The sequence below is a fragment of the Orycteropus afer genome, unplaced genomic scaffold (genome assembly GCF_000298275.1).
Source record: "Orycteropus afer afer isolate SDZICR_OR568_19922 unplaced genomic scaffold, OryAfe1.0 scaffold00085, whole genome shotgun sequence".
Taxonomy (NCBI): Eukaryota; Metazoa; Chordata; class Mammalia; order Tubulidentata; family Orycteropodidae; genus Orycteropus; species Orycteropus afer.
In genome coordinates, this window is record NW_006921672.1 from 10,202,335 (window position 1) to 10,226,227 (window position 23,893).

Sequence of the window (23,893 nt, forward strand, 5' to 3'; positions counted from 1 at the left end):
TGAGGACATCAAAGCCAAGCAGAAGAGGGAGCTGTTCTGGTTACCTAGTGCCACTCTGACAAGAATACACCAAGAATGGGACAACCTTAACAAACAGGAGTTTATTCTCTCACTGTTTGGAGGCTTTAAGTCCAAGTTCAAAGGGCCAGGCTCTAGGGGTTGAGTGAAAGCCCCTCAACCTTGAGGTCCAGCTCTGCCTCCTGCTCACGGCCCACTGGAGCTAGAGTCATTTCTTCACTCAGACAGCTGTTGGCTGCTGAGGCTAAGAAGCCCCAGGGTTGACAAGTAAAAAGGCAGTCCTGGTGTTACCCAACCACACGGCAGGCCATTAACTTAAGTCCATTGTAAGTCCCAAGGTCGGCAGAGCATGGCAGGCTGCTGAGCAACAACACAGCTACATGCAGTGTTCAAGCGTGCCGTAGGCTAGAGACCATTCTCAAAGCTTCTCCTTATATACAGGAAGCAGACCACATACCCAAAGACAGCTACTCAGCTGCTCACAGTAGATCCCACCATGGAGTTGATTGCCAGTCTCATCATGCGGACTACTACATCCAGCTGCCCAGCCACTCAACCAGGCCCAGACAAGTTGACACACAAACATAACTACCACAGGAGCCAAATGGGCACCAGGGCTTATCCCCAGCCATTCTTATGCTGGAGTGCAATGAGCAGGTTCCATCCAAGCTCTGCCCTTTGTGGGATGTTCAGCAGAGCCTGAGTATGGAAAGCTTTCAGGAGCTCTAGTATCACATCTGATAGCCTGAGAAGAGATGGGAGAGAGAAGTGAGAGTGAGAAGACAACTTAGAGTAGGAGACAGAGAGGCTGAGCCTTGGAAAAGATGGGGAAACTGGGAGCAAGGAGTCTGGAGCTCAAGAGCTGGAGAGTCCTGTGATGCAGGGACCTGCGGTTCACCCAGTGAAGTGCCCCCCGTCCAAGTCCTGAATCTCCCCTGCAGCAACCTCAGCAGATGCTCATCCATTTCTCAGGATGAGGAGCTCATGAGGCAGCCCTGCCACCATTCAACAATTTTGTTAGAAAATCCCTTGGGTATTAAGACAGCCTCTGCCTCTAGATGCCCATCCATGGCTCTACAGGGCCCCTTGACACACAAAGCCACACCAGACACTCCGCAGAAAGACAGCTCCCAGATACCTCAAACCTTTTCTGATCTAAACATTCCCAGTCATGCTATCCAGCCTTTTACTATAATTTTGTATTATATATTTTACTTTATAGAAATCAATGTGTACCCAAAAAATAATTAATTAATTAAAATGGTATTTTAAAAAAAAAATAGTGTGCATGTGGGGAAATTCTCTCTGACCTAGAGACCACTTTACCTGTGACTCTTTCTTACATCTAGATTATGACATTCAGTATACACCCCTGTTGGTAGTTGCATCCTATAACTGGCTTGGACAAGCCAACAATTGACTAAAATCCCTTTTCCACCTGAACTTTTGCTGATCTGAGTCTCCTCATCCTCATGTTATAACTACCAGCTGTGGAGGACTGAGTTTCTCATATATGAATTGTATGCCCTTGAGTGAGTTATGTATCCTCTCATTTTCTTTTTCTCCAAAACAGAAATAATAGTAAAATCTGCCTCATATGGTGTTGTAGGGAATACACAAGACAATACACAATTCCCATTCCATCTCCCAGACTATTGAGACTAGAGTCACGTGTAAATTTGGTCCAAAGCTCTGTCAAAAATAATGATCAATTCAGAATGAGGACAGGTCCTACAATACCTCACTAGAGATCTCCCTAAAATCTTGTTGTTGTTATGTGCCGTCAAGTCAGCCCTGACTCATAGCGACCCCTTCTTCAGTTTCTGAGGCAGTATCGCTATGGAAGTAGATTGCCCAACCTTCCTTCCAAGGAGTGGGTGGTGGGTTTGAACCACTAGCCTTCTGGTTAGCAATCAGGTGTCTTAGGCATTACGCTACCAGAGCTTTCCCCTAAAATCTAGTTCTGTTCAAAATATGTATTCTCCAGAGAGGCTCAAAGATACTGAAAAAGGAGCAATACTTTAACTCTTAAGTCACACCTATGCCTTCCTCCACATAACCTACAGGTGTTCCTTACCTTGTGTATCATCACAGTCACCAGATTTTGAGGAAGAGGACTGGGGCTGGGATTGCCTTCCACTTCCTCCTCCGTGGCTGTCACCACTTCCTCCACCATAGCTGCCTCCACTTCCACCTTGAAATCCACTTCCTCCTCTACTTCCTCCTCCACTTCCTCCTCCACCTCCAAAGCCAATTTGTCCAGCTCCAGAAGATTAACTGTAGAGGAAAGAAACAGGGAACTGAATGACCCCCTCCAGCACCCACCAGATGGATCTGGACAGAGTCAAGACCCAAATATGATTCTTCCTAAGTTTCTCTTCCTATGGGGTGGAAGACAGAGGCTGGGCTGGCACCCTACCTGGGAGAGGACAGCCTCCAGATGTTAACTATGGAATCTTCCTCTCCCTGGAGCAGAGTGACAGTCCCTTCTTTCATTGTCACCTTCATTTTCCAAAGCCCAAATACCCTGAGATACCCCCACAGGCTGAAGAAATCCTCAACCCATGAGACCCTTGTATAAACTTGCTTTCCTAGCTGCCTTTGTCCATAAAGGCTGGAGTAGCATCAGGGTATCTAGAGATTCTACAGGGTCCTGGGGCACCTACAAGTCCTCCTGGCCACCCTCAAGAAGGCCACGGTAGACATTAATTTCCTGCTCCAGCCATGTATTGATGCTGAACAGAAGGCTGCATTCCTGATTCTGGCACTCAGTCGCCACCCGGACCTCCGTGAGCTGGGCCTCCAGGTTACTGATCTGCTCCTGGATCTGCTGCAGCTGGCCACAGGAGCAGCATCTTGGTATCTTCCAAGGTCTTCTCCAGGGCCGATCTCTTCAAAATAAGAGAGTGTTAAGAGGGATGCTGTATCATAGCTCCTTTCCTCCCCACCCCCAGAAGCCATGCAATGCCCCACACTAGCAGCAGGACTGAAGCAGGACTACCAACCAGGCTGAGCTGAGACTGCAGCTCCATCTCCAACTCTTGGACACTGCGCCAGAGCTGGGTCAACTCCTTGGTATTAGACTCCATCTCCTGGCCACTCATAGTCACTTCCTGCTCAATCTGGGTCATCTGAAAATCCAAAGGCTCAGTGAGGACCAGGCTATGCCAGGTGTTGTAGTGGGCAAGGTTTTGTCCCATCCCACCAGGACCTTTATCTTCAGCACCAAAGCTAAACTAAGGTCAAAGCCAAATCATTCTGAGCACTAGGACCCTCCAGCCAGATCCAAGGTTTCAGTCTGACATTCTTCATCACCAGAATTGCAAGCCCTTTCATACTTTGTCCCCAAACCATCTTTCTAAACTTATTTCAGACTTCCTCCACTCTCCAAACACACACACGCATACACACAGAGACTTAAGTTCTCATGTGCCACTCCCTATGCTAGGCACTGGAGAGTCAGGGAGGAAGGGGAACAGAGTCTTTACCATTAAGGAGCTCAGAGTCTACAGTGGGATGTGCACTGTAGGACTCTATACTAGAGTCTTACATCACATAGCTTCAGAGTAAGTTGTTCATGCTCTGCTTTTGTTCACATACACACCTAAAATATCATGAGCTTCTCAAGAGTAACAGTCTTATTTGGCTCATCTCTGAGATCCAGCTTTTCACATAAAAGCAATCTACCACCAAGAAACTACCCAATAACTATGTTTGCTTGTGGGGAATTGCAATCAATGTCATGAAACAAAATGTGTATAAACTCCTGGATGGAAAATGAATTTGCTGTGTAAGCTTTCACCCAAATCACAATAAAAAAATTAAAATTAAATAAATGTTTGCATGGAATGAATGAATTGATAGGTAGATGGATGACAGCTGGATTAAGAGATGGAAGGAAGGATGGGAGGATGGAGGAAGGGATAGGGAGAGGATGAAAGGATAGGGATGGAGGGATGGGAAGGTGAAGGAATGAGTGATAGAGGGATGGGAGGATGAAGGATTGAAAGGTGGAAAATGGAAGAGTAAGAGATGGATGGAAGGGTGGGATACAAAAGGGTGGAATGGAGGGATAGGAAGATGAAGAGATGGGAGACAAAGTGATGATGGTGGACTCACCTGAGTCTCATATTGCTCTTCAATGTCCTTATGGTCTTAGCTATGATCTGCTCATACTCTTGGAATATGTCACTGAGGACCTTGGCGAGATCCTGGCCAGGAGCAGCATTCATCTGCACACTGACATTCCCAGAGTTCTGCCCAGTCTGCTGGTTCATCACCTGAAAGGGAAGAAAAGGATATGAGATCATAAAAGTGGCTCATCTCTACAACCTTTCTACTCTCTCCCTAAATTCCCTCCAGAATAAAAAAATAGGCAGACACATCTCTGAAGGCAAAGCCCAACCATCGCCTTAGGCAATGCTAAGGAGGAGTTGGGAGTGTCTTCCTAAAGAGTAAGGGAGGGAGTGACTCCCCAGGAAATGCTCCATAGCTCCCTCCACTACTGCCTCTGAACTTCTGTCTCCTCCTCCCCAATAAGCCTTAAGTAGCCAGGACCATACCTCCTGATGGTTCTTCTTGAGGACCATCATTTCCTGCACAGATTCATACTGCATCTCCAGGTCAGATTTCTGCATGGGCAGGTCATCCAGCACCCTGCATAGGCCATTGATGTCAGCATCTATGGCTTGCTGCAGGTCCTGGTCTATCTCAAACCTGAAGAGGGAATGAGCAAGGGGTCATCAGTCCCTGCAGGGACCCCAGAACACTGGAAGTGGGAGGAGAAGGAGAAGGAAGCAAGACTCATCCTGAAGTCATCTGGCATCATGTAAATATTGTCAATGTCCAGGACAATTTTGTTATTGCCCACCGTGATATCCACAATCTGAAAAAGGGAAGACAACATGTCCTTTGCTTGGAGGAAAAGAAGCCAGGCAAAGCCGTAAGAGGTGAAGATGCATTCAGCAAGATGCTCCAGAGGCAGGAGGAGCTTCCAACAGCCGGTCCTTGACACAGACTTTCAGCAAGGATGCTACTGTGCCCTTTGTTCATTCATCCCACAAATAATTAAAGGTCTGCTACAAAGGGTATTGTGGGATTTAGAGATCAGTGACATACTGTTTCCCAAGGAACCCACAGCCAACTACAAAGTCCAAAGTACCTTAAAAGAATTCAAGGAAAGAAGACAGGACTTATTGCTATGGATAATCAAAGATTTCAGAGAAGAGATGGTTACTGAATTGGGCTCTAAAGGATGGACAAGAAACAGCATATGAAAGCAAGGGGAATGGGTAAGAAGAATAAGTAGCCAGATTGTGAGCTCCTCCAGTGCAGAGACCAAGTCTGGCACATCACTTTGTTTGCCCAGAGCAACACTGAGGGCTCCCACTCACTAAACTGGGTGGATTGATAAATAAGTGATTGACAGGTAGATGGATAGACAGATGGATGGATGGATGGATGATGGGTGGGTGAATGTGTGGGTGGGTGGCTTCCATCCTCACAGTTCTAGATCCTCTGCATCACTTGAACAGCCAGCATATGTGTCTGAGTCCAACAGAACTGGCAAAATCAAGACAGACCCCTGTGGGAATTCAGTTGAAGTAGAAAGAGAGAGAGATAGGATTGATTTTCTGAGAGAAAAATTAGCATTTCATCCACCTACCTGGTTCTTGAGATCTTCAATAGTATCATAGTAGGAGGAACAGTCCTTTTTGGAAGTTCTTAGAGCCCTGATTGTTGTACCACTGATGGATCTTATTCTCCAGATAACTGTTGGCCTCCTCTAGTGCCTGCACCTTATCCAAGTAAGAGGCCAGCTGGGCAATGAGGCCCTGCATGGTGGACTTCTCATCAGCAGTCAGAATACCACCATTACCTCCTCCAAACCCACCTCCAGAACCACCATCAAAGCCCCCTCCAGAACCACAGCCAAAACCACCACCATAGCCCCCAGACCCACCAAAACCTCCTCCAGAACCAGTACCAAAGCCCCTGAAACCTCCACCAAAGCTACCAGACTGAAACCACCTGCAGATCCTCCACTGTAGCTGGAGCCAAAACTGCTGCCACCTCCCTTCCCACAGACCCCAAAGCTTCCCCCGCCATAACTACTGGGATAAAAAGCTAAACCTGCCCCCTCCTCCACCAGCCCCTGAGGAGCTGAAGCAACTGAAGGAAGATCTCATGCTGCCCCTGCTGCCCCCACCACCCCAACAACTACTGCGGCTCCGGTGGGATGATGAGAATTGGCTGCAGCTCATGGCACTGCCCAAGCTCGGGATGATGAGAAGTGGTTGTCGGAACGCTGCTAGTTGGAGTGCAAGGTACAGAGCTGACCCTGGGACTGCCTACTTATACCCCTGGCTGAAGGTAGCACACCTGGGGGTGTGCCTTCTATCTGCACCAGCCTCCCCCCTTCCCCCACAGACTCTCAGGAGGTCTGGGATCTGGGAGGCGGCCGGCTGCCCCAGGCTCAGTGTTCTTTTGTCACTGCCCAGCAGCAGCCCAGCCTCTCTCTCTCTCCATTGTGTGGGGTAGTTTGATGATATTAGGCTGTCAGGGGTACATAAATCAGCTTGCCTGCCAAGGGGGTGACCTAGATCCTGGAGTTTGGTCTCCGGCTGGTCCAGACAGCAGGTCAGAAACTCAGCCCCTCTGGGACAGAAACTGCAGGTACAGAGCCACCTCCCTGTGATAATTATTACTATCTCCTCCCCCCGGCCACCTTGTTTGTGTCCACTGTGGCTGTGCTGGGCCCTGAGTACTAAGGACTGGTTGATAGAGGATGGAGGGGGCACAGCCTCTGCCCACAGGGAGCTCCCAGTGTGAGTGGGAAACACAGCCCCTGTCTTCATGGAGCCCAGTCCTTGTTCTCAGGGCTCCTCCAGTCTGACTGGGGAGAAAGAGGCCCTGCCCTCAGGAGACTCCAGTCTGATGGAGGAGATGAGAGAGGCATGGCAGGAAGATTGAGACAGTCAAAGCAGCACACCCACCAGGGCTCAGGACCAGCATGTGAAGGATTTGGAAAGACAGTGGATCTAAATAAAGTGATACTAATACCAGCTGATGGAGTCCCTAGGTGGTGCAAATAGTGAACTCACTTAGCTGCTAACTCAAAGGCTGGAGGTTCAAGGCCACCCAGAGTCACCTCAGAAGAAAGGCCTAGACAAACTACTTTCATAAGATCCCAAAAAACAACCTGTTGCCTTCAAGTCCAAGAACGGTGCTATGGAGTAACACATGGGGCTCCATACATCAGAATTGACTCAACAGCAACAGGCTTTTTGGTTTAATACCAGCTGACGGAGTCCATGTGTGATATAAGCAGTTAATGCACTTGACTGCTAACCATAAGGTTGGAGGCTCTCAGAGGCATCAGGGAAGACAGGCCTGCTGATCTACTTCCAAAAAGTCCTCCATTGAAAACCCTGTGGAGCACTGTTCTTCTCTGACAACAAGCAGTAACCATGAGTCAGAGTCAACTCAATGGCAGTTGATCTCTGAGCAGGAATGTAAGTGCCTTGACTATCCTGGTTTTAAAGTAGGGCCCCACAGTGAGTGTGGAATTGACCTTGTCTACACCATATTGAGCCCTGGGAGGGATACGGAGATGTGTGGCTTAGTCCTATTATTGTTGTTATGTGCCCTCGAGTCGGCCCCAACTCGTAGCGACCCTTCCTTGGGTTTCCTAGGCGGTATCACTACAGAAGTAGATTGCCCAACCTTCCTTCCAAGGAGTGGCTGGTGGATTTGAACCTCTAGCTTTCTGGTTTGCAGTCAAGTGCCTTAGGCACTATGCTACCAGAGCTCCTGTGGCTTAGTCCTACAACTTGCAATTCTCTGCTCCTGACAGAAACTCAGCAGCATATTCTGGTCACCAAGGCCAGAAGAGGGCAGTGAAGAAGATTGTGGGTTCTGGTGCCAGACGTCTTGAGCTTAGTCCCAGCTCTGTGCTCACTAGCTGTGGGACCTTGGTAAGTTCCTTAACTACTCTGTGCCTCAACTCCCTCCTCTGCAAAAGAATGGTACTAATAGTTGCCCATCACATAGTAAACTAAGCATGATAAGCACTCAAGAAATAATGGACTGCCTTTGATTATTCAACCCCCTAGCTCCCTCTCAACTCTGCCCTAACCTGAACTTTACTAGCAACTCCCAACTGCACTTCCTGACTTTCCCATGTCCCTCTGAACCCTCCACCACACTGCAGCCTCAGTAGTCTTTCTAACCCATGTCTGACCACATTACCCACAAAATGCTCCCCAAACACCCTTCATACCTTGGGTATGCTCAGCACATGTGGTTCCTGCTAACAGAAATGTCCCTCTATTTTCTACCCAGAAAATTCCTACTCATCTTTGGTGGTCCAGTCATGTGCCTCCTCCTCTGTGAAGCCCTCCTGGGTGCTTCCCTCTGGGTTTGCACTTTACTTCCTGGTAGTTTCTCACATTGAACCTTCATGGCTCTCCCAGTAGGCAGCAGCAGCTCCTCGACACCTGCATCTGCCCATCTTGTCCTCACCCTGCATGGTATCTGGTCCAAGTAGGATCCTAAGAAATAAGGGGAGGAGGAAAGATAATCAGTCGTGCCAGGTGGAGATACTAAGAGCCCAAATAAGAGCTGAAGGTAGAAAGAGAGAAGCTGGGATGGTCAGCAAGCCTGGAAGAGGCAGTGGCCTCTGGGCTGAGACTAAATGGTGTTCAGGCTTCCTAAAGGATGAGTCCTTGAGATGATTTTAGATGATGCACAAAACCAAACCCAACCAAACCCATTGCCGTCAAGTTGATTCTGACTCACGGTGACTCCCAAGTGTTACAAGAAGAACTGCTTGATAGTCTCTTCTTGGCTGACTCAACAGCAACTAGTTACAGAAGCAGATCACCAGGCCTTTCTTCCGAAGAACCACTGAATGGGTTTGAACCACCAACCTCTAGATTAGGAGTCAAGCACAAAACATTTGCACCACCCAAAAACCCAGGTGATAAACAAACTGTGTTAAATAGTATTGAATCACTTACTGAGAAAATATTTCTTTCTTATATTTTACAGTCTTTTGATTAGTCAAGTTGGGGCTCTATAACACCCCTCCCCATCTGTCAACCACCCTGTTTAACAAAATGAGAGCTGGCCGTGGGTGCTGAACCTTTAGGAAGTAACAGTATCTAGTTAGACATTTATGTATTTATAAATAAATACATTTCTTTATACCCTTATTTTTAAATATTTATCCTTTATTTTTTGGTTTTTTATATAGTCAAATATAAATATTTACTTATATATTTACTTTTATTTATTAATAAGTAAATGATTTATGAATTCACTTCTATTTCTAGCAAGTGATTCTGATTTTCACATGTTGGGTGCTAACACAAGGTTTCCACCTCCTTTATAAAATACATTCACTGGAAGGAAAGGTGAGCTGATTTGCCATATGTGATAAAATCAGTATTTCAAGGGTGTACAAAATATGCTAATTTAAAATTTAAATAGGTGGTACAGAGAATAGTGAAGGTGTTTTGTGAGTGCCTGTCACCTGGCAAACTCAGGGCAAGGTTGGTGGGAGTGTGTTGATGCCCTCTCTACTTTCTTGGATGGTTCTAGACCTTTCCCCAGGGCCCCTGCCAAGCTAGCTGATGAGCCCAGAATCTGCTTGCAATGTGGGTTGAGGTCTGGGCAGCTGCCACCCTGGCCTGGCCCCCTTCTGCTGCCCTTTCCACCCCATGCCCCATCGCCACGCTGTTGTCACCACTCTGGTTGGGATGTAAACCACAGGTTCTAGGAGCTGAGTGGAGAAGTCAGAACAGAGGCGGGGTGGGGATGGACAGCGGCAGGTAGAGCAGGTAGACCACCACCTCTGGAGCCCTGCTGTTCTCTGCAAATACAATTGTGTTGGAAGATGCTAAGACTTGACAATGTCAGGGAAGTTGAGGCTTGGATGACTGACCAGAAGCTCCCAGCTGGAGCCCACTGTCCAACTGGATCTCCTGAGAGCTAGTCCATTTCCAGTCCTGGTGGCCAGCCCACCAACCTCCACCTTCAGCACTTCCTCAGCTTTCCCTTTCCAGGCCTGAGTGGCAGGCTCCAGCCTCAGATTTCCATCCAGCTCCCAGCTGCCCAAAGGACCTCTGCACAGCTAATCCCTGAATTTTGGACTTTCTGACTGATCTCTGCTTGGATTGAGGAAATTCTGACCACATGCCTTATTTGAGTGCTATGAAGTCCCAGCCCCTTCCTCCACATCTGGGCCTTCCCTGCATATCTGCCTGCTTCTCTTTCCTGTGGCCACCTCTGCTCCCACCTCTGGCCTCCCCAGCAAGTGGTTGGAGAGCAGTAGAGTGGAGACAGTAGGAGCTCCCATTCAGTGCTAGTGCCCTCCCAGCCACCCTCCCTACCCCTGTGGCCGTGGCCTTGATTTCCTCCTAAGAAATCCCTTTAAGTAGAGTTGTTGTTAGTAGGTGTTGTTGAGTAGACTTGAATTCTTACCAGTTCCACGAAACAAACAGAATTGCCCCATGGGGTTTCCTAGGCTGTAATCTTTATGAAAACAGATTGCTGGGACTTTTCTCCCAAAGAGCCAATGTGTGAGTTTGAACCACCAACCTTTTTGTTATCAGTCAAGCATTTAACTTGTGCCGCCAGGGCTCCTTCGTATAGAGTTTCAGGGGGATAAGGACAGTTTGTACATAATGCCTTGCTAGGGGTGGGAGGTCTCTGGAGGAATGTGCAACAATGCCCCACACCCAGCACTGCTCCCAACATCTGCCAATTCTTCTCACATCTGAGCTTCCTCTCCCCTTCTGGCCCTCCTTCCCACATCTGGTTCTCCTCCCCACTTCTGGCCCTGCTCCTAATAGGAAGAAGCACTTGCTGTGCTAGACAATCCCCAGGGTCCAGATTGGGGACCAGTTGCAGCTGGGTACCATCACTTCCCTTTTCCCAAGGGGCCTGGCATAGGGGGCCAGCTTGGGCGAGATGAGTCCTGGGATGAAGAGGCTAAGAGAGCCCTGGCCAGTGTGACTGATTGCTTCTAGGCTGTGTTGCATGGCTCCCTCTTTGACCCTCTCAGGGCCTCCAATATCTCCAATGGAAACCTCAAAGAATGAGCAAGGAGAAATGGAGCCCACGCAGGTCAACACACCTTGATGTGAATGAGACTCAAGGAGTGTCTGCACTTCCACTCTGTGGCCCCTGTGCAGGCTCAGCAGATTCAGCATGCAGGGACAAAGGGGCTGCGAGGATTCAGACAGCAGGGATACTACCCACAAGGGGCCTCCAAGGGGGAGGGGCCCTCCACTGGAGACTTGCAGGCCAGGAAAGCACAGGGTGGGAGCAAGGAGATGCTTGCGCAATAGCTGAGCTGTCAGTCATTGAGCCTGAGGTGGAACCTGGGGAGGGCCCTGAGTCAGCATGTAGCTGGCTGCTGGGGGCAGGAGTGTAGGCCTGAGTCAGGGCTCCTCTCTTGCTGAGTGGGCCTGCCTCACCATTATGGATCTAGACAGGAGCATGCTGTCTCCTGGCACAAGGCTGGCAAGAACTGTGTCTGTGCCTGTCTGTCAACGCTTATTCTTTCCTCATACACTGGCACCGGCCACTACCCACCTAGCCAGGCCCCACCAGACCAAGAGGCATGGAAGAGAGGGTGGGGATATGGTGAGGCTTCAGTTGGCTCCCCCTGGTCATGTCAGCCTTGCTGAGCAGAGAGGGAAAGGGCTTTGCTTTGGAGCTAGACAGATCTGAATCTAAAGTTTCCTCCATTTAGTTTGGGAAATTGGCTTCTCCTCTCTGAAATGTTTTGCTTACTGTAAATCTGATTTGCTCTTTATTGAGCACCTGCTGTGTGGAGTGCCTAAGGCATTGACTGTTAACCAGAAGGTTGGTGGTTCAAAGCCACCAGCCACTCCGCAGAAGGAAGACCAGACAATCCACTTCCATAAAGATTTACCAGCCTCAGAAACCCATGAGAAGTCATTATGAGTCAGAATCGACTCAATGGCAGTGAGTTTGGTTTTTGTTTTTTTTTTGGTTTTTGGTTTTTTTTCACTGTATGGAATGCTAGGGATAAAGTGATAAGTGAACCAGACCTAGCCCCTGCCTTGCTGGACAGGTATGAGATAAAACAGACTCTCAAAAAATGAATGTATAATGCAAAACTGGGGTGAGTGCTATTGACGGGAAAATGTATGGAGAGCACATAACAAGGTGGGTGGCCAGGTCTGGGGGATCAGGGAGGGTTTTCCTGAGAAAGAGACACCAGAGGGAAGGGTGAGTAGGAGTGAGTCAGGTGAAGGGAAATGGGGAAGAACAGCCTGGGGAGAGGGAATAGCACATGCAAATGTCCTGAGGTGGGAAGGACCAAAGTGGCTGCAAGAACAGAAGGCCAGTATGACTAACGGGCAGTGGGTTCAACCAAGAAGAGAATCTGGGTGAAGAAAAATGGTTCTGACCTCATGAAGTTATTGTGAGGCTTAAAAGAGCTAATGCTTGTATAGCCCCTGATACAGGGCACAGAGTGGGACATTTTCCTCACTCTCAATGACACTGTGTCCCGTCCCCCCTCCGACTTCCCTTTGGACAGTCTGGATGCCTTGGGCTCTCAGCCTTCTTGCTTATAATCAGTTAATCCATCCAGTTTTCACTGAGGTCCCAGTGAGAGTGAGGATCTGTGCTCCGTAGGGACTGGCAGAAGAGACAAACTTTGGAAAACACAGCCCCTTCTTTTGAGAGACATTGCAGTGTTCCAGGCAAGGCCTGCACTATTGTATTTAATCTTTACAGCTACGCTATGAGATGGGTACAAATTTTAAGACTATTTTAGAGAGGAAGACATTGAGGCTCAGAGAGGTTAAGTGTCACAGAGCTAAACCAGCAGTGGGTGGAGCCGGGATTTGTCCTCCAGGGAGTGGGAGCTAAGACAGCTACAGGCCAGGGCTCCTCTCGGCCCTAAGCCCCCCACCTTACCCCCCTCTCTGGGTCTCTGCCTTTCTCCTTGCTTTGTCTCTCTCCTTATGCAGTCTGTCTCAATTCGCCTCTATGTCCTCCACACCTAGAACAGCAATCTTCAGTAAATTCATTCAGTGAATGAATGACATAGGGGACTTTCACTATCTGCTCTTTCTCTCTGTATCTGTCTGACTCTCTCTGTCTCTGTCTATATGCATTTGTATCTCTATCTGTATATGTCTCTTTTTGCTGAGTCACCCCGAAATTCATGCTGAGTCCATCAGAATACCTCAAAGAAAAAAGCTTTCTTTCTCAGGCCTGGCCCTATGGCTAACAGTCCCACAGAGGGAAGCCCTTTCAGGAAAGGACTGGCCCAGCCAAAGACAAAAGGAGAAGCTGCTGCCTGACGTGTGTCTGCCTGAGGCCAGGCCTTTGCCCTGCAAGTCCCTGGATGCTCCTGTTCCCCTTTGTGAGAGAGTATCCAAGCTCAGTGAGATAAGCCAGGGAACCCCTGGGGCAGCCCAGCCAGGACATCAGGGATCCCAGCCTCCTGGACTTGGGGCCTTCTGTGGTTGCTGGCTCTGACATCAGCCTGCAGGATTAATTGGCCACATTACCCAAACCGAGTCATCTGTGGGAGCTCTGGTAGTGTAGTGCTAAGGCACTTGACTGCTAACCAGAAGGCTGGTAGTTCAAATCCACCAGCCACTCCTCGGAAGGAAGGTTGGGCAATCTACTTCCATAGTGATACTACTTCAGAAACCCAAGGAGGGGTCACTATGAGTCGGGTCCAACTCCACAGCACATAACAACAACAATAGGTCATCTGTGGCCTTGGGAAAAAGCCATTCACCTGATCACATAACCATAGGGAGAGATACCACTTACTGCCTATCAAGTTCTCTGGGCACATTTGAGGTCCTCTCCCAGTAAAAAAAAAAAAAAAAAAAAAAAAAAAAAAAAAAAAAAAAAAACATACTGAAGGGAACTCAGAATTTCAATAAATTCATGCTGGTCCCATTGGGCTCTGAGCATCATCCCATCCCTGAGAGAAAAAAGAACTGGAAGAAGCCATCCAGGGCTGAGGACCAGGGGACCTAAGCACCAGGCTGGGCTCAGGCCACTGTCTACCAAAGATGAGGAGATTGGAGGGGGCACCTCCACAGCCCATTGCAGCACTGTCATCCTGTGTCCTGAGAGGGCGGAAAGAGGATCACACCTCCTAGAATGCATTAGGGGACAGTGGAACCAGAGAGGTCAAGTGACCCATCCCAGGACTCGGAAAGGCAACTCCTTCTGCCTCCACTAGCCTGTGCTATTGAGTTGCTTTTCTGATCTCCTACTGTTTAGAGCTGGGATTTTGTTTGTTTGTTTGTTTGTTTTGGGAGGTGGGGCAGGGGGAGTGCAATCTTGCCACTGTAGAACTGTTGGTCACAGGTCTTTAGTTAGGTACTCATGACAGCCAGGCTCTATAGACAAGAGCATTGTTCAACAACAGGATCCAAAGTGTTGCCTCCACCCTTCCCAGTCCAGTATGTGGGAGATGCCAAAGGGTAGTGGGGTCCACCTGGGACCTTAGGACAGCTGCCCTGTCTGCCATTTTCCTTTGGGATCTGGGAGTGCCTCTAAGCCCAATGACCAACTTCCTCCTCGCCCAGTTCTGAGTCTACCTTTTAGCCTGGTGGCCTCAGACTGCCATCTTTACCCTCAACCAAGCCCAATTCTCCCAAGTACCCCTTCAAACAGTAATGGCAGCCACTCTAGAGGTGAATCTCCCCCCACTACATTCAAGTTTAAGAAACCTCGTGTTTCTATCCTTCTAAATTGTATCAGTTTCCTTTGGGGATGGAAACTTTACTCTCTGGCTCCCCCAGGTCGGGTGTGTCTAGGGAATCTCGTGCTAGGTCTTCTCATCTTCAATCCCCACTGGTAAATGTTGCTATATTTTCCTCTCTGTCCAGGCTCATGTTGCCTCTCAAATGTGGACCAATCCCGATTCCATGCTACGTTTGAGCAGGATTCTCATTACCTAGCTAGAAACTCCGCTATCCAGGGTCCAGCATCCTTAGGTCTCATACAGCCCCTCTCCACCAGGGTCCTACCACCTCTAGGACCCACAGACCCTCATCCTTCCCATTCTTCAAAGATCTCTCAAAACCTCCTCTTCCCTGATTGTCCCCTTATACCTCCTAAACTTCCAGGATGGCCCACGCACCCAGGGACCACTCAGATAAATTCTTAATGACAAAACTCAGGTAAAAAGACATCCCAGAGTTTCAGGAACACAAAGCCAGCCTCTCTTTCCTAGGGTGAATGTGAGAACAAGAGAAACCAATAGCACTTCACTCATTTCCTTAACAACTCACCTTCTTACACCACTATTGGAGCTCTAGTGGTGTAATGGTTAAAGCATTCAGCTGCTAACTAAAAAGTTGGTGGTTCAAACCCACCAGCTGCTCCATGGGACAAAGATGAGGCAGTCTGCTTCCATAAAGATTTACAGCCTTGGAAACCCTGTGAGGCACTTCTACTCTGTCTTAAATGGTCACTATGAGTCAGAATCGAATCAATGGTAGTGGGTTTGGGTTTTTGGTTTTACACTACCGTATATAGAGCACTGACTATGTGCCAACACAATGCTAAACTTGTTGGCTGCATGAGCTCATTTCATCCTCCACCAGCCTTATATAGTAAGAGATTCTATTCCCCACTTTGTAAAAAAGCAAAGTGGGCTTCAGTATCTTGCCCAAACTCTTCACAGCTAATCAATGGCAAGCCAGGCACTCCAACCCAGATTGTCTGATTCCAAAGGCCAGGCTTGTTGCCCCTTTGCCCAAACAGCCTTTTTCAACCCTAGTGTCCCTGGACTTCTCCTAGAAAGTTTGTTCAAACAAATGAGCTGTTAAAACTGACACAGTAACTGGTCAACTCTTTCCTAGCCTGAGGTGGTGAGCCCCACCTACTGCTGGAATCTTCTCTACTCACTCAGGTGAGGCTACTCCCCTTTTTCCTTCCTTTCCAGACCCTTAAAAAGTGGGAAAGATACTCTTCACCAAGGGAAAGCTCCTCCAATCCTGGCCCTTCAGGAGCATTAAAGTCATTGAATTCCCCCCTCAACCCCAAGAAGCAGAGTTTGCCATCTTTACATGGCAGGTAAGAAAACTCAGACTCAAACTCTCCACATTCTTGGAGCTCATTCAGAACTGGGTTGGAAATCATTCACTGTTCCCAAGTCCTCTAAAAATGCCCTCATTGTGAGCAGATAGTCCCCACACATAAGCAGCAGCACACACAAGATCACTAATGCATCTGTGTGTTGAGTCTTCTCTCTAACAGGCTCTGTGCTAGAGGCTTTTTGCATGCATTCTTCCAGCTAATACTCCCAACAAGCCATGAGCCAGGTGTTGTCATTATGCCCACCTTAAAGATGTTGGAACTGAGGCTTGGTGATGATAAGCAACTTGCCCTAGGTCAACAACTAAATGCAGGCAGGATTCAAACCCAGCTCTGGAGGCAGAATCAGGTGGGTTGGAAGGAGGTGGGACTGTCAGTAGAGCATGAGTTCTTACCTGGGTTCATGGACCCCCACTGATGAGCTCTAGGGGATCCATGAAGACCATGAAATTGTTTGCAGATGTGTGGGTGTGCTTTTTTGGGGGAGCAGGAAAAGATCTATAGCTTTCAATAGATTCTCAGATGAATCACTTATTACAAAAAATGTTAAGAACCCTTAACATAGTACAGTGCCTGGCACATAACAGGCACTTGATACCTGGTGAATGAATGAACTTAATAAATGAGTGAATTAATGAATGTTCCCTCATGCCCTAGAAGACACCACATATGACCTGGTACACACATCTATCTGTACTTTTTGAGATGATGAAAGCCATCCTGCAACCTGAGCCCAATCCACCCCCAAACCCTTTCTCCCAGTTCCAGAGGCCACAGCCAGGTGCTGTGACTAGCTCTATTGCTTCCCCCGCTTTCTCCCACCTCCACTCCTACCAATGACCAGGCAGAGGCGGGAGTTGTGCAACTCAAAAAAATGAAGCTTTATTGATTGCCAGGTGGGGGCAAAGGTGAAGCAGGGTCCAAGTGGGAAATGCTTTGAGAGTAGAAGAGGGGATCCCCCAGAGAGCTCTGTATCCATGCAGGGGGTCTGCTAGGCCTGAGCAGTGCTGTGCAGCCTTAGTTCTTGGAGCGAAGGACCTGCTCGTGGGTGGACACCACCTTGCCATCGTGCACATCTACGACCTTGGTGCGAATCTGGCGGCTGGTGGAGCTCGCTGGAGAAGAGGGTCGAGAGGGAGTTATCAGAGGTGGGCAGGCAATGGGGAAATCAGGAGTGGGGAACCCAAGGAGGTGAGGACATTTAAGTGAACCTGTCTCCTTGCTCTCTCCCCTAATTACCACTTCACTATTGCTCAAGCACTGATACCATGAGCACATTTCTTTCAGACTGGGGCTCCCTCAGGTCAGGGACAGTCTATGTCTACAGATTGGATCTTCCTGAGAACTCAGATCCAATTGATTCTGTTCAAATTGACTCAAATGGACTGGTCTTGGCAGGAAGAGCCATATAAGTTCCTGCCTGTGGTGCTGACCACCATAGCCATGGGGTCTGCTGTAGACATTGAGTGGAAGAAGTAAAGGAGACCACCAATTCCTAACCATAAGGTAGGTCTAGAACGATTCCTTCTACCTCAGGAAGTTCAATAGGGATACTTTGTGAAGAAAGTCTAGCTCAGCCCCTCAAGAAGCCCCTAGGTTGCTGCTCGGGGCAGGACAGGGTGGTCCCAACCCCAGACATGAAGAGGAGAAGGTCTTACCATCTCTGTGAGACTGAGAGCCAGAGGAGAATGAAGAGGCAAGGCTGTGAAGACAGAAAGGGCAGAACGATTAGACACTTGGGGGGCACAAAGAGAGAGCAATGGGGACATTGACAGGGGGGAGGGTAGGACACTCACTGGGCATCCTCGCCCTCCAGCAGGCGGCGGTAGGTGGCAATCTCCTGCTCCAGCCGGGTCTTCACGTCCAGCAGGATCTTGTATTCCTGATTCTGCTGCTCCATCTCGCAGCGCAGCTGGGCCAGCTGCTCCTCCACACTGCTGATCATCTCCTGGATCTGGGCCAGTTGCATGCAGTAGCGGCCTTTGGTCTCTTCCAGGCTGTTCTCCAGGGATGCTTTCTGCAGGGGAGGGAAAGGGAGGCAGGGGTTAATAAGGGCAGTCAGTGCCTCTCTCCCAGGCCCTGGACCCAACCTGTGCCTGGCAGCATCCCTACCATGCTGAGCTGGGACTGCAGCTCAATCTCCAGGTTCTGCATTGTGCGCCGGAGCTCAGAGATCTCGCTCTTGCCACTCTGCACCAGCTCGCTGTTGGTGGCCACCTCACGGTTCAGCTCCTCTGTCTGGAGAAAAAAAGAACGTCATTCACACCAGGAGCCCCTGGAAAGAAGTTTTCCTGGACCCCTTCCATCTTGAACGGCACCCACCTTGCTGAAGAACCATTCTTCGGCATCCTTGCGGTTCTTCTCCGCAATCTTCTCATACTGGTCACGCATTTCGTTCAAGATGCGGCTCAGGTCCACCCCAGGAGCAGCATCCATCTCCACATTGACATCTCCGCCCACTTGGCCTCTCAGGGAGTTCATCTCCTGCACAACCAGAGAACAGTCTACAGTCAGGAGATCCCCATGGTAAAAGATTGAGGTTCTCTAGTCAAAGGTGCTCTTGGTTTGGTTAATGCCCTCCCATCATCTCAATTCCACCTCTTCTCCCTCAGCTTATCTTTGAAGCTGCCTTCCCCAATAAGGTCTAACCTCCTCATGGTTCTTCTTCAGGTAGGCCAGCTCCTCCTTCAGGCTCTCGATCTGCATCTCCAGGTCGGCTCTGGCCAGGGTCAGCTCGTCCAGCACCCTGCGCAGGCCGTTGATGTCGGCCTCCACGCTCATGCGCAGGTTCAGCTCCGTCTCGTACCTGAAATGACCCAGGAGAAGAGAAGTGAGACACCCTTTCTGGCCACACTGAAGGCTTTGTTCTCTATCCCATGCAGTGTCTTCCCATAGCTGGTACTCTGTAGTGGGTGGTTTGTGGACACAGTTCCCATTGATTGCTCAGGCTGAACATTCCTGGGGGCACTGGGAATAAAGTAGGTGATCATGCTGCAGAATGTAGATGAGGATTGTGGTGCTCATAGCTTCAGGCAAGCAACAGTGCACAAGACCTCCAAACTTGACCACCTCCTGTACTTCAGAGGCAGGTGGGAAAGTGGAGAGCAACTCTCCCTAAAGCAGTGGTTCTCAAACCTGGCTGTGGATCAGAATTACCCAGATAGCCTACTAAAAATAAGTGGATGAGAGCTCCAAGGGTGGGGCCTAGAGGTTGGTATTTTTACAAGCTCCCCAAGGGGTTTCCATGCAGCCTTCCTGGCACTGGTCTACTGTTTGTAAACACTGCTCCAAAAAGGCCCACCCTGGGGAGACTGGAGGTTCTGGGCCACCACCACAAACTCACTTGGTACGGAAGTCATCAGCAGCCAGGCGGGCGTTGTCAATCTGCAGCACTACATTGGCATTGTCCACAGTGGCTGTGAGGATCTGAAGGATGGAAGAACGTAGGTCATTTATCAAAGTGACCTCCCCAGCCAGACTTCATTGCAGCTTTCATTAGCCTTTGCATTGCTGCTTCTGCCTGAGTACCCTCTTCTCTCCAGACACCCAAATCTTCACCACAGCCACCTAAAGGTTGACCCCAAGGGATCCAACTTTGACCCAGGACTTGGCTGATATGTGGTAGGCAGAACGTGCAGAAAGAGCTCTGGCTTTCAAATCAAAAAGCCCTTAACTTCTGATTCCAGTTCTGCCTCTGACTTGCTGTGACATCTGAGCCAGGTCTCAGGACCTTAAGTTCCTCACTTAAAGGTGAGGGAAGTGACCTAAAGGCTCTTTGGAACCCTTTCCTGTTCTGAACCTTCCTTTCTCTGCAGAAGCCTATCCTTTGCAGCCATATACATTCCTTTGTAATCCCACGGGATGTGGGGTCTCAGGTGAGATTTTCCAAGAAATGAGATCCAGCTTGTACAGAGGATTAGAAAAGAGGAAGCCAAGAAAGGAAACATAGCTAGATGGAACCCTGAGCAGGGTTGGAGTTCCTTCCTTCATCATCTCATTTCCCTAATCCATGCAAGGCAGCAGAGCCAGGCAAGGGAAACGGGGTCAGCAGGGAAGGCTCTGGGTGAAGTAGGAGGCAGGAAGAAGGGGCCGGTCAGATGACACAAGCCCACCCCAGCCCCCTCTTGTGCAGGGGACATAAGATAGGCCTTGATTGATTGTCTTTGTGGGTTTCTGTGCCCGCTTGGCTGTCACGAAGGTGCCAAGGCTCATGGGCGTTATCCACCACAGCCCAGACTAATGAGCTAATGAGCAGTTAGGGTGTTTAGCCTGGTCCCGTTACAGCCTCACTCCACCCCTGTGCTAGAGAACAGGTTGCACTGTCTCTTGTACTGGAAGGTGAAAGGCCAGGGTTCTAGTCTCCTCTTTGCCAATACTTTGCTGTGTGGCCTTGAGCAGGTCACACAACACTTTTCAAATCCTCTGTATAATGTAAGGGCTGGAATTACTGATCTCACAGGGCCTAAGAACCCGGAGCCCAGAAGGGTAGGAGCAAGGCTGGGACGGGGGAGAGCATCTTCCCTCTGACTAGTCTTGTATGGGGAGTTCAGAGCCTCAGAAGAAGGGGTCTGGGCTTGGGGTCCATCTTCCTAGGAATCTAAATATGCCAGTAGCCTAAGACATCTACTGTTGCCAGAGTAAGGTAGCTGGAATGGCACCTCCTGCTGCCTGGTCCACAAACCTTGTTCCTCAGATCTTCGATGGTCTTGAAGTAGGGGGTGTAGTCTTTGGACTCAGCGGGCCGTTGCTTCTGGTACCAGTCACGGATCTTCACCTCCAGATCAGTGTTGGCCTCCTCCAGGGCACGGACCTTGTCCAGGTAGGAGGCCAGGCGGTCGTTGAGGTTCTGCATGGTCACTTTCTCGTTGCCCACCAGGAGCCCATCACCACCACCAAAGCCACCACCTAAGCCACCACCCATACCACCGCCAAAGCCACCACCAAAGCCAGCACCAAGGCCACCACCATATCCTCCACCAAAGCCACTACCTAGGGCCCCACCAAAGCTGCTGCTGCTGCTGAAGCCACCACCATAGCCGCCTCCCAGCCCACAGGCCCCTCCGGAGGAGAAGCGGGAAGAGGAGACCGACATGCCCCCGTAGGCACTGGGGGCCCGGCAGGAGCCTGCGGTCAGGACAGAGGAGATGCGGCTGGAGCCACCACCAATGCCACAGGAGCCCTTCATGGAGCCAGAGGAGGTGAACTGGCGGCTGCAGGTGGTCATGGTGCCGAGAACGAGTTAAGTCAGTGAGCAAGAGAGTTGGCAAAGAGAAGAGAAAGGTGCTCAGGTAAGTTGTAAAAGGATGCGAGTGCTTTATAGTCATGACTAGGGGGCGGGCCTGGCATTTTCCATTCCCCTTGGCTTTCATCACCCACGGACAGTGCCAACTCCCAGCCAGATCCCTCCTCTCCTCTGTCTCATCATGTCTGTCATATTTTACTGTAAACTCACTTGTTTGGGGCATTTTTGGCTTTCTTGTCCGCCAGGCGTGATTCACACAAGGAGGTGTGGGCCTGTAGGCAACACTTTCCCATACGCCCCCAGAATGGCAACTTTAGGAACCCACACCTGGGCTTAGCCAGCGTAACAGGGAGCAAAGCCTTATAAACCTGGTGACCTGCTGGTTCCCCATTAATTAGATGAGCCTTTAATATCCCCTTAGATGATAGAGGAGCTCTGGTGGTATAGTGGTTAAGGTATTTGGCTGCTAACCAAAAGGTCAATGATTTAAACCCACCAGCTGCTGCTCCATGGAAGAAAGGTGAGGCAGTCCACTTCTGTAAAGATTTAGAGTCTTGGAAACCCAATGGGGGTGACTATGAGTTAGAGTTTTTGGTTTTGGTAAATGTTAGAGGAAGCCCACAGCTCCAGGTGACTGACACTTGGCTAAAGGAACACCAGCAAGGCCATGTCACAATGATACCATCTATGAGGCAAGATGGTCTCAGGAGCTTTCCCAGGTCTGATCTGCTATGCTAAGGAACCTGGTACATCCCTGAAACATACAGGTAGTCTGGTGGCTCAGACTCCCACCTGACACCCCTATTAAAGGGAAATACAGGGGGCTTTATTCCTACCCCAAGGAACTAACCACTCTGCTTTCAAGGGCTCACAGCTTTGGCAGACTAATCTGGCCAAGGACAGGTGTTCTCATGGACACAACCAGAAATATAAGAAAAGAGCATGGAGTCTTGAGTCAACAAGTCCAGGCTCTACCATTCACACCTGTGCAACCCAAGACCTGACACATCACCCTCTCGGAACCCCAGTTTACTCATCTGCAAAGTGGGAGTAAATGCCATCCACCCTGCCTACTGCAGAGTCAGCTCCAAGAATCTAAGGTGGCAATGTCTGCGAAGGGGTTTTGTAAGCTTAGTGTGGCTCAAAGGTGGTTAGCATGGTCTTATCCCAGTTTGGACTCTAAAGGGGGTAGAGCAGCAGCCCTGGAACAGGTCTAGGGGGGTTGTCACCAGCTCCCAATGTCTTTTTAGGCCCCCAGGGCAGTCCTGGTGGGGGGTTGCCTCAAGCCCCCTCACTTGAACCCCGTGTGGAGTGGTCATGGGATTTAGCCCAAGGGATGATGAAGGGATGAGCCTGGGACACCTGGGAGTGGAGCAGGCAGTGCTGAGGATGTGGCCAGAGTGGACACAAATGTCCCCAACACTTGAAGCCCTGAGGATCAGGAGACATTTCCAGGAGTCCATGAGGGTTTATCTATCAGAGTCTCAGCTATTCCACTCCCCCTCACACACCAAAGTGTTCCTTAGGGGTTATTGTTGTTAGCTGATGTCAAGAGGACTCGGATTCCTGGTGATCTTATGTATAACAGAGTGAAATGGTGCCAGGTCCTGCACCACTCCCCCTCATCATCTGTACATTTGAGCCCATTGTTGCAGCTACCGTGTCAATCCTCAAAGCCTGGATGTTTGATCTAGCCCCCAATGAGCCCTCCCTCTAACTCCAGAGGAACCCCCTTCCAGCCCCCACCCCACCTCCCTGCCAGCCCCCCAGCTCCGCAGACCCTGGCAGGCATGTTGGGAGGAATGTGATCATGTCTGGGGCTGCCTGACTCGTCCTATCTCTCCAGACAGGCCCCAACATCCCCCGCTGGAGGCTCCAACGCTCATCCTAGGATCAACTGCTCCCAGAAGGAAAGCGAAGCCTCCCCTACCCCACCCCACATTGACTGCTATGCCACCAACGCAGAGCCAGGCAGGCTCTCCCCCTGCCTCCTAAGTCCCCTCCTTCCACAGGGCTTAGGCACTCAGAAGACAATGCTGAGACAGACACTTGGGGCTGTGGGCTCTCAAATCTGCCGCGCTGAGGGCTTTCGAGGATGTGAGTAAGCCAGGGCCCCACCCCACTCCACCCACCACTGACAGACTTGCTTAATCTCCTTCCAGAGAATGGCTCCCCCCACCCCAGGCCCAGCCCTGCATTTTCCCCAATAGAGGAAGCAGGGATTTGGGCTGAGGGAAAGATCTTTTGTTGGGAAGTTTGTTGTTATTGGCTGTGAGTGGGGTGTCGGGCGTGCTCAGTAGAGAAAAATGCAGCATCCAGAGGGCCCAGGGAACAGGATGGGGTGCCAAGCTCGATACAAGCTGTCCCCCGTTACCCTATCTCCCTCTATTACAGGAGGCCAAGGAAAGAACCCCTGAAACACAGGACACAAGATAAGCTCTTATTCCCCCTTCATTTGATTCAATGGAACCCAAAAGAGGCTCTATCCTTCCCCTCCTCCAAGGAGAACCCATAAGA

General features: G+C 49.7%; 2 protein-coding genes across 2 annotated transcripts; both read right to left on the reverse strand.

The window, feature by feature from the left end:
• Positions 1–749: 749 nt before the first annotated feature.
• KRT9 (keratin 9) lies at positions 750–6,281 on the reverse strand. The gene is given in 13 exon segments (XM_007942206.1): positions 750–763; positions 2,096–2,295; positions 2,685–2,863; positions 2,865–2,909; positions 3,024–3,149; positions 4,138–4,172; positions 4,175–4,298; positions 4,581–4,738; positions 4,825–4,903; positions 5,684–5,731; positions 5,733–6,037; positions 6,040–6,139; positions 6,141–6,281. Coding segments are annotated over 13 exon segments (1,554 nt in total).
• Positions 6,282–17,151: 10,870 nt separating this feature from the next.
• Positions 17,152–21,358, reverse strand: KRT14 (keratin 14). Its single transcript, XM_007942122.1, has 8 exons — positions 20,816–21,358; positions 19,478–19,560; positions 18,784–18,940; positions 18,457–18,618; positions 18,247–18,372; positions 17,931–18,151; positions 17,793–17,836; positions 17,152–17,249 (listed from the first exon to the last, which is right to left on the reverse strand). Exons 1-8 carry the CDS (start codon positions 21,356–21,358, stop codon positions 17,152–17,154), a joined length of 1,434 nt encoding a protein of 477 aa, XP_007940313.1.
• Between the last annotated feature and the right edge of the window lie 2,535 nt (positions 21,359–23,893).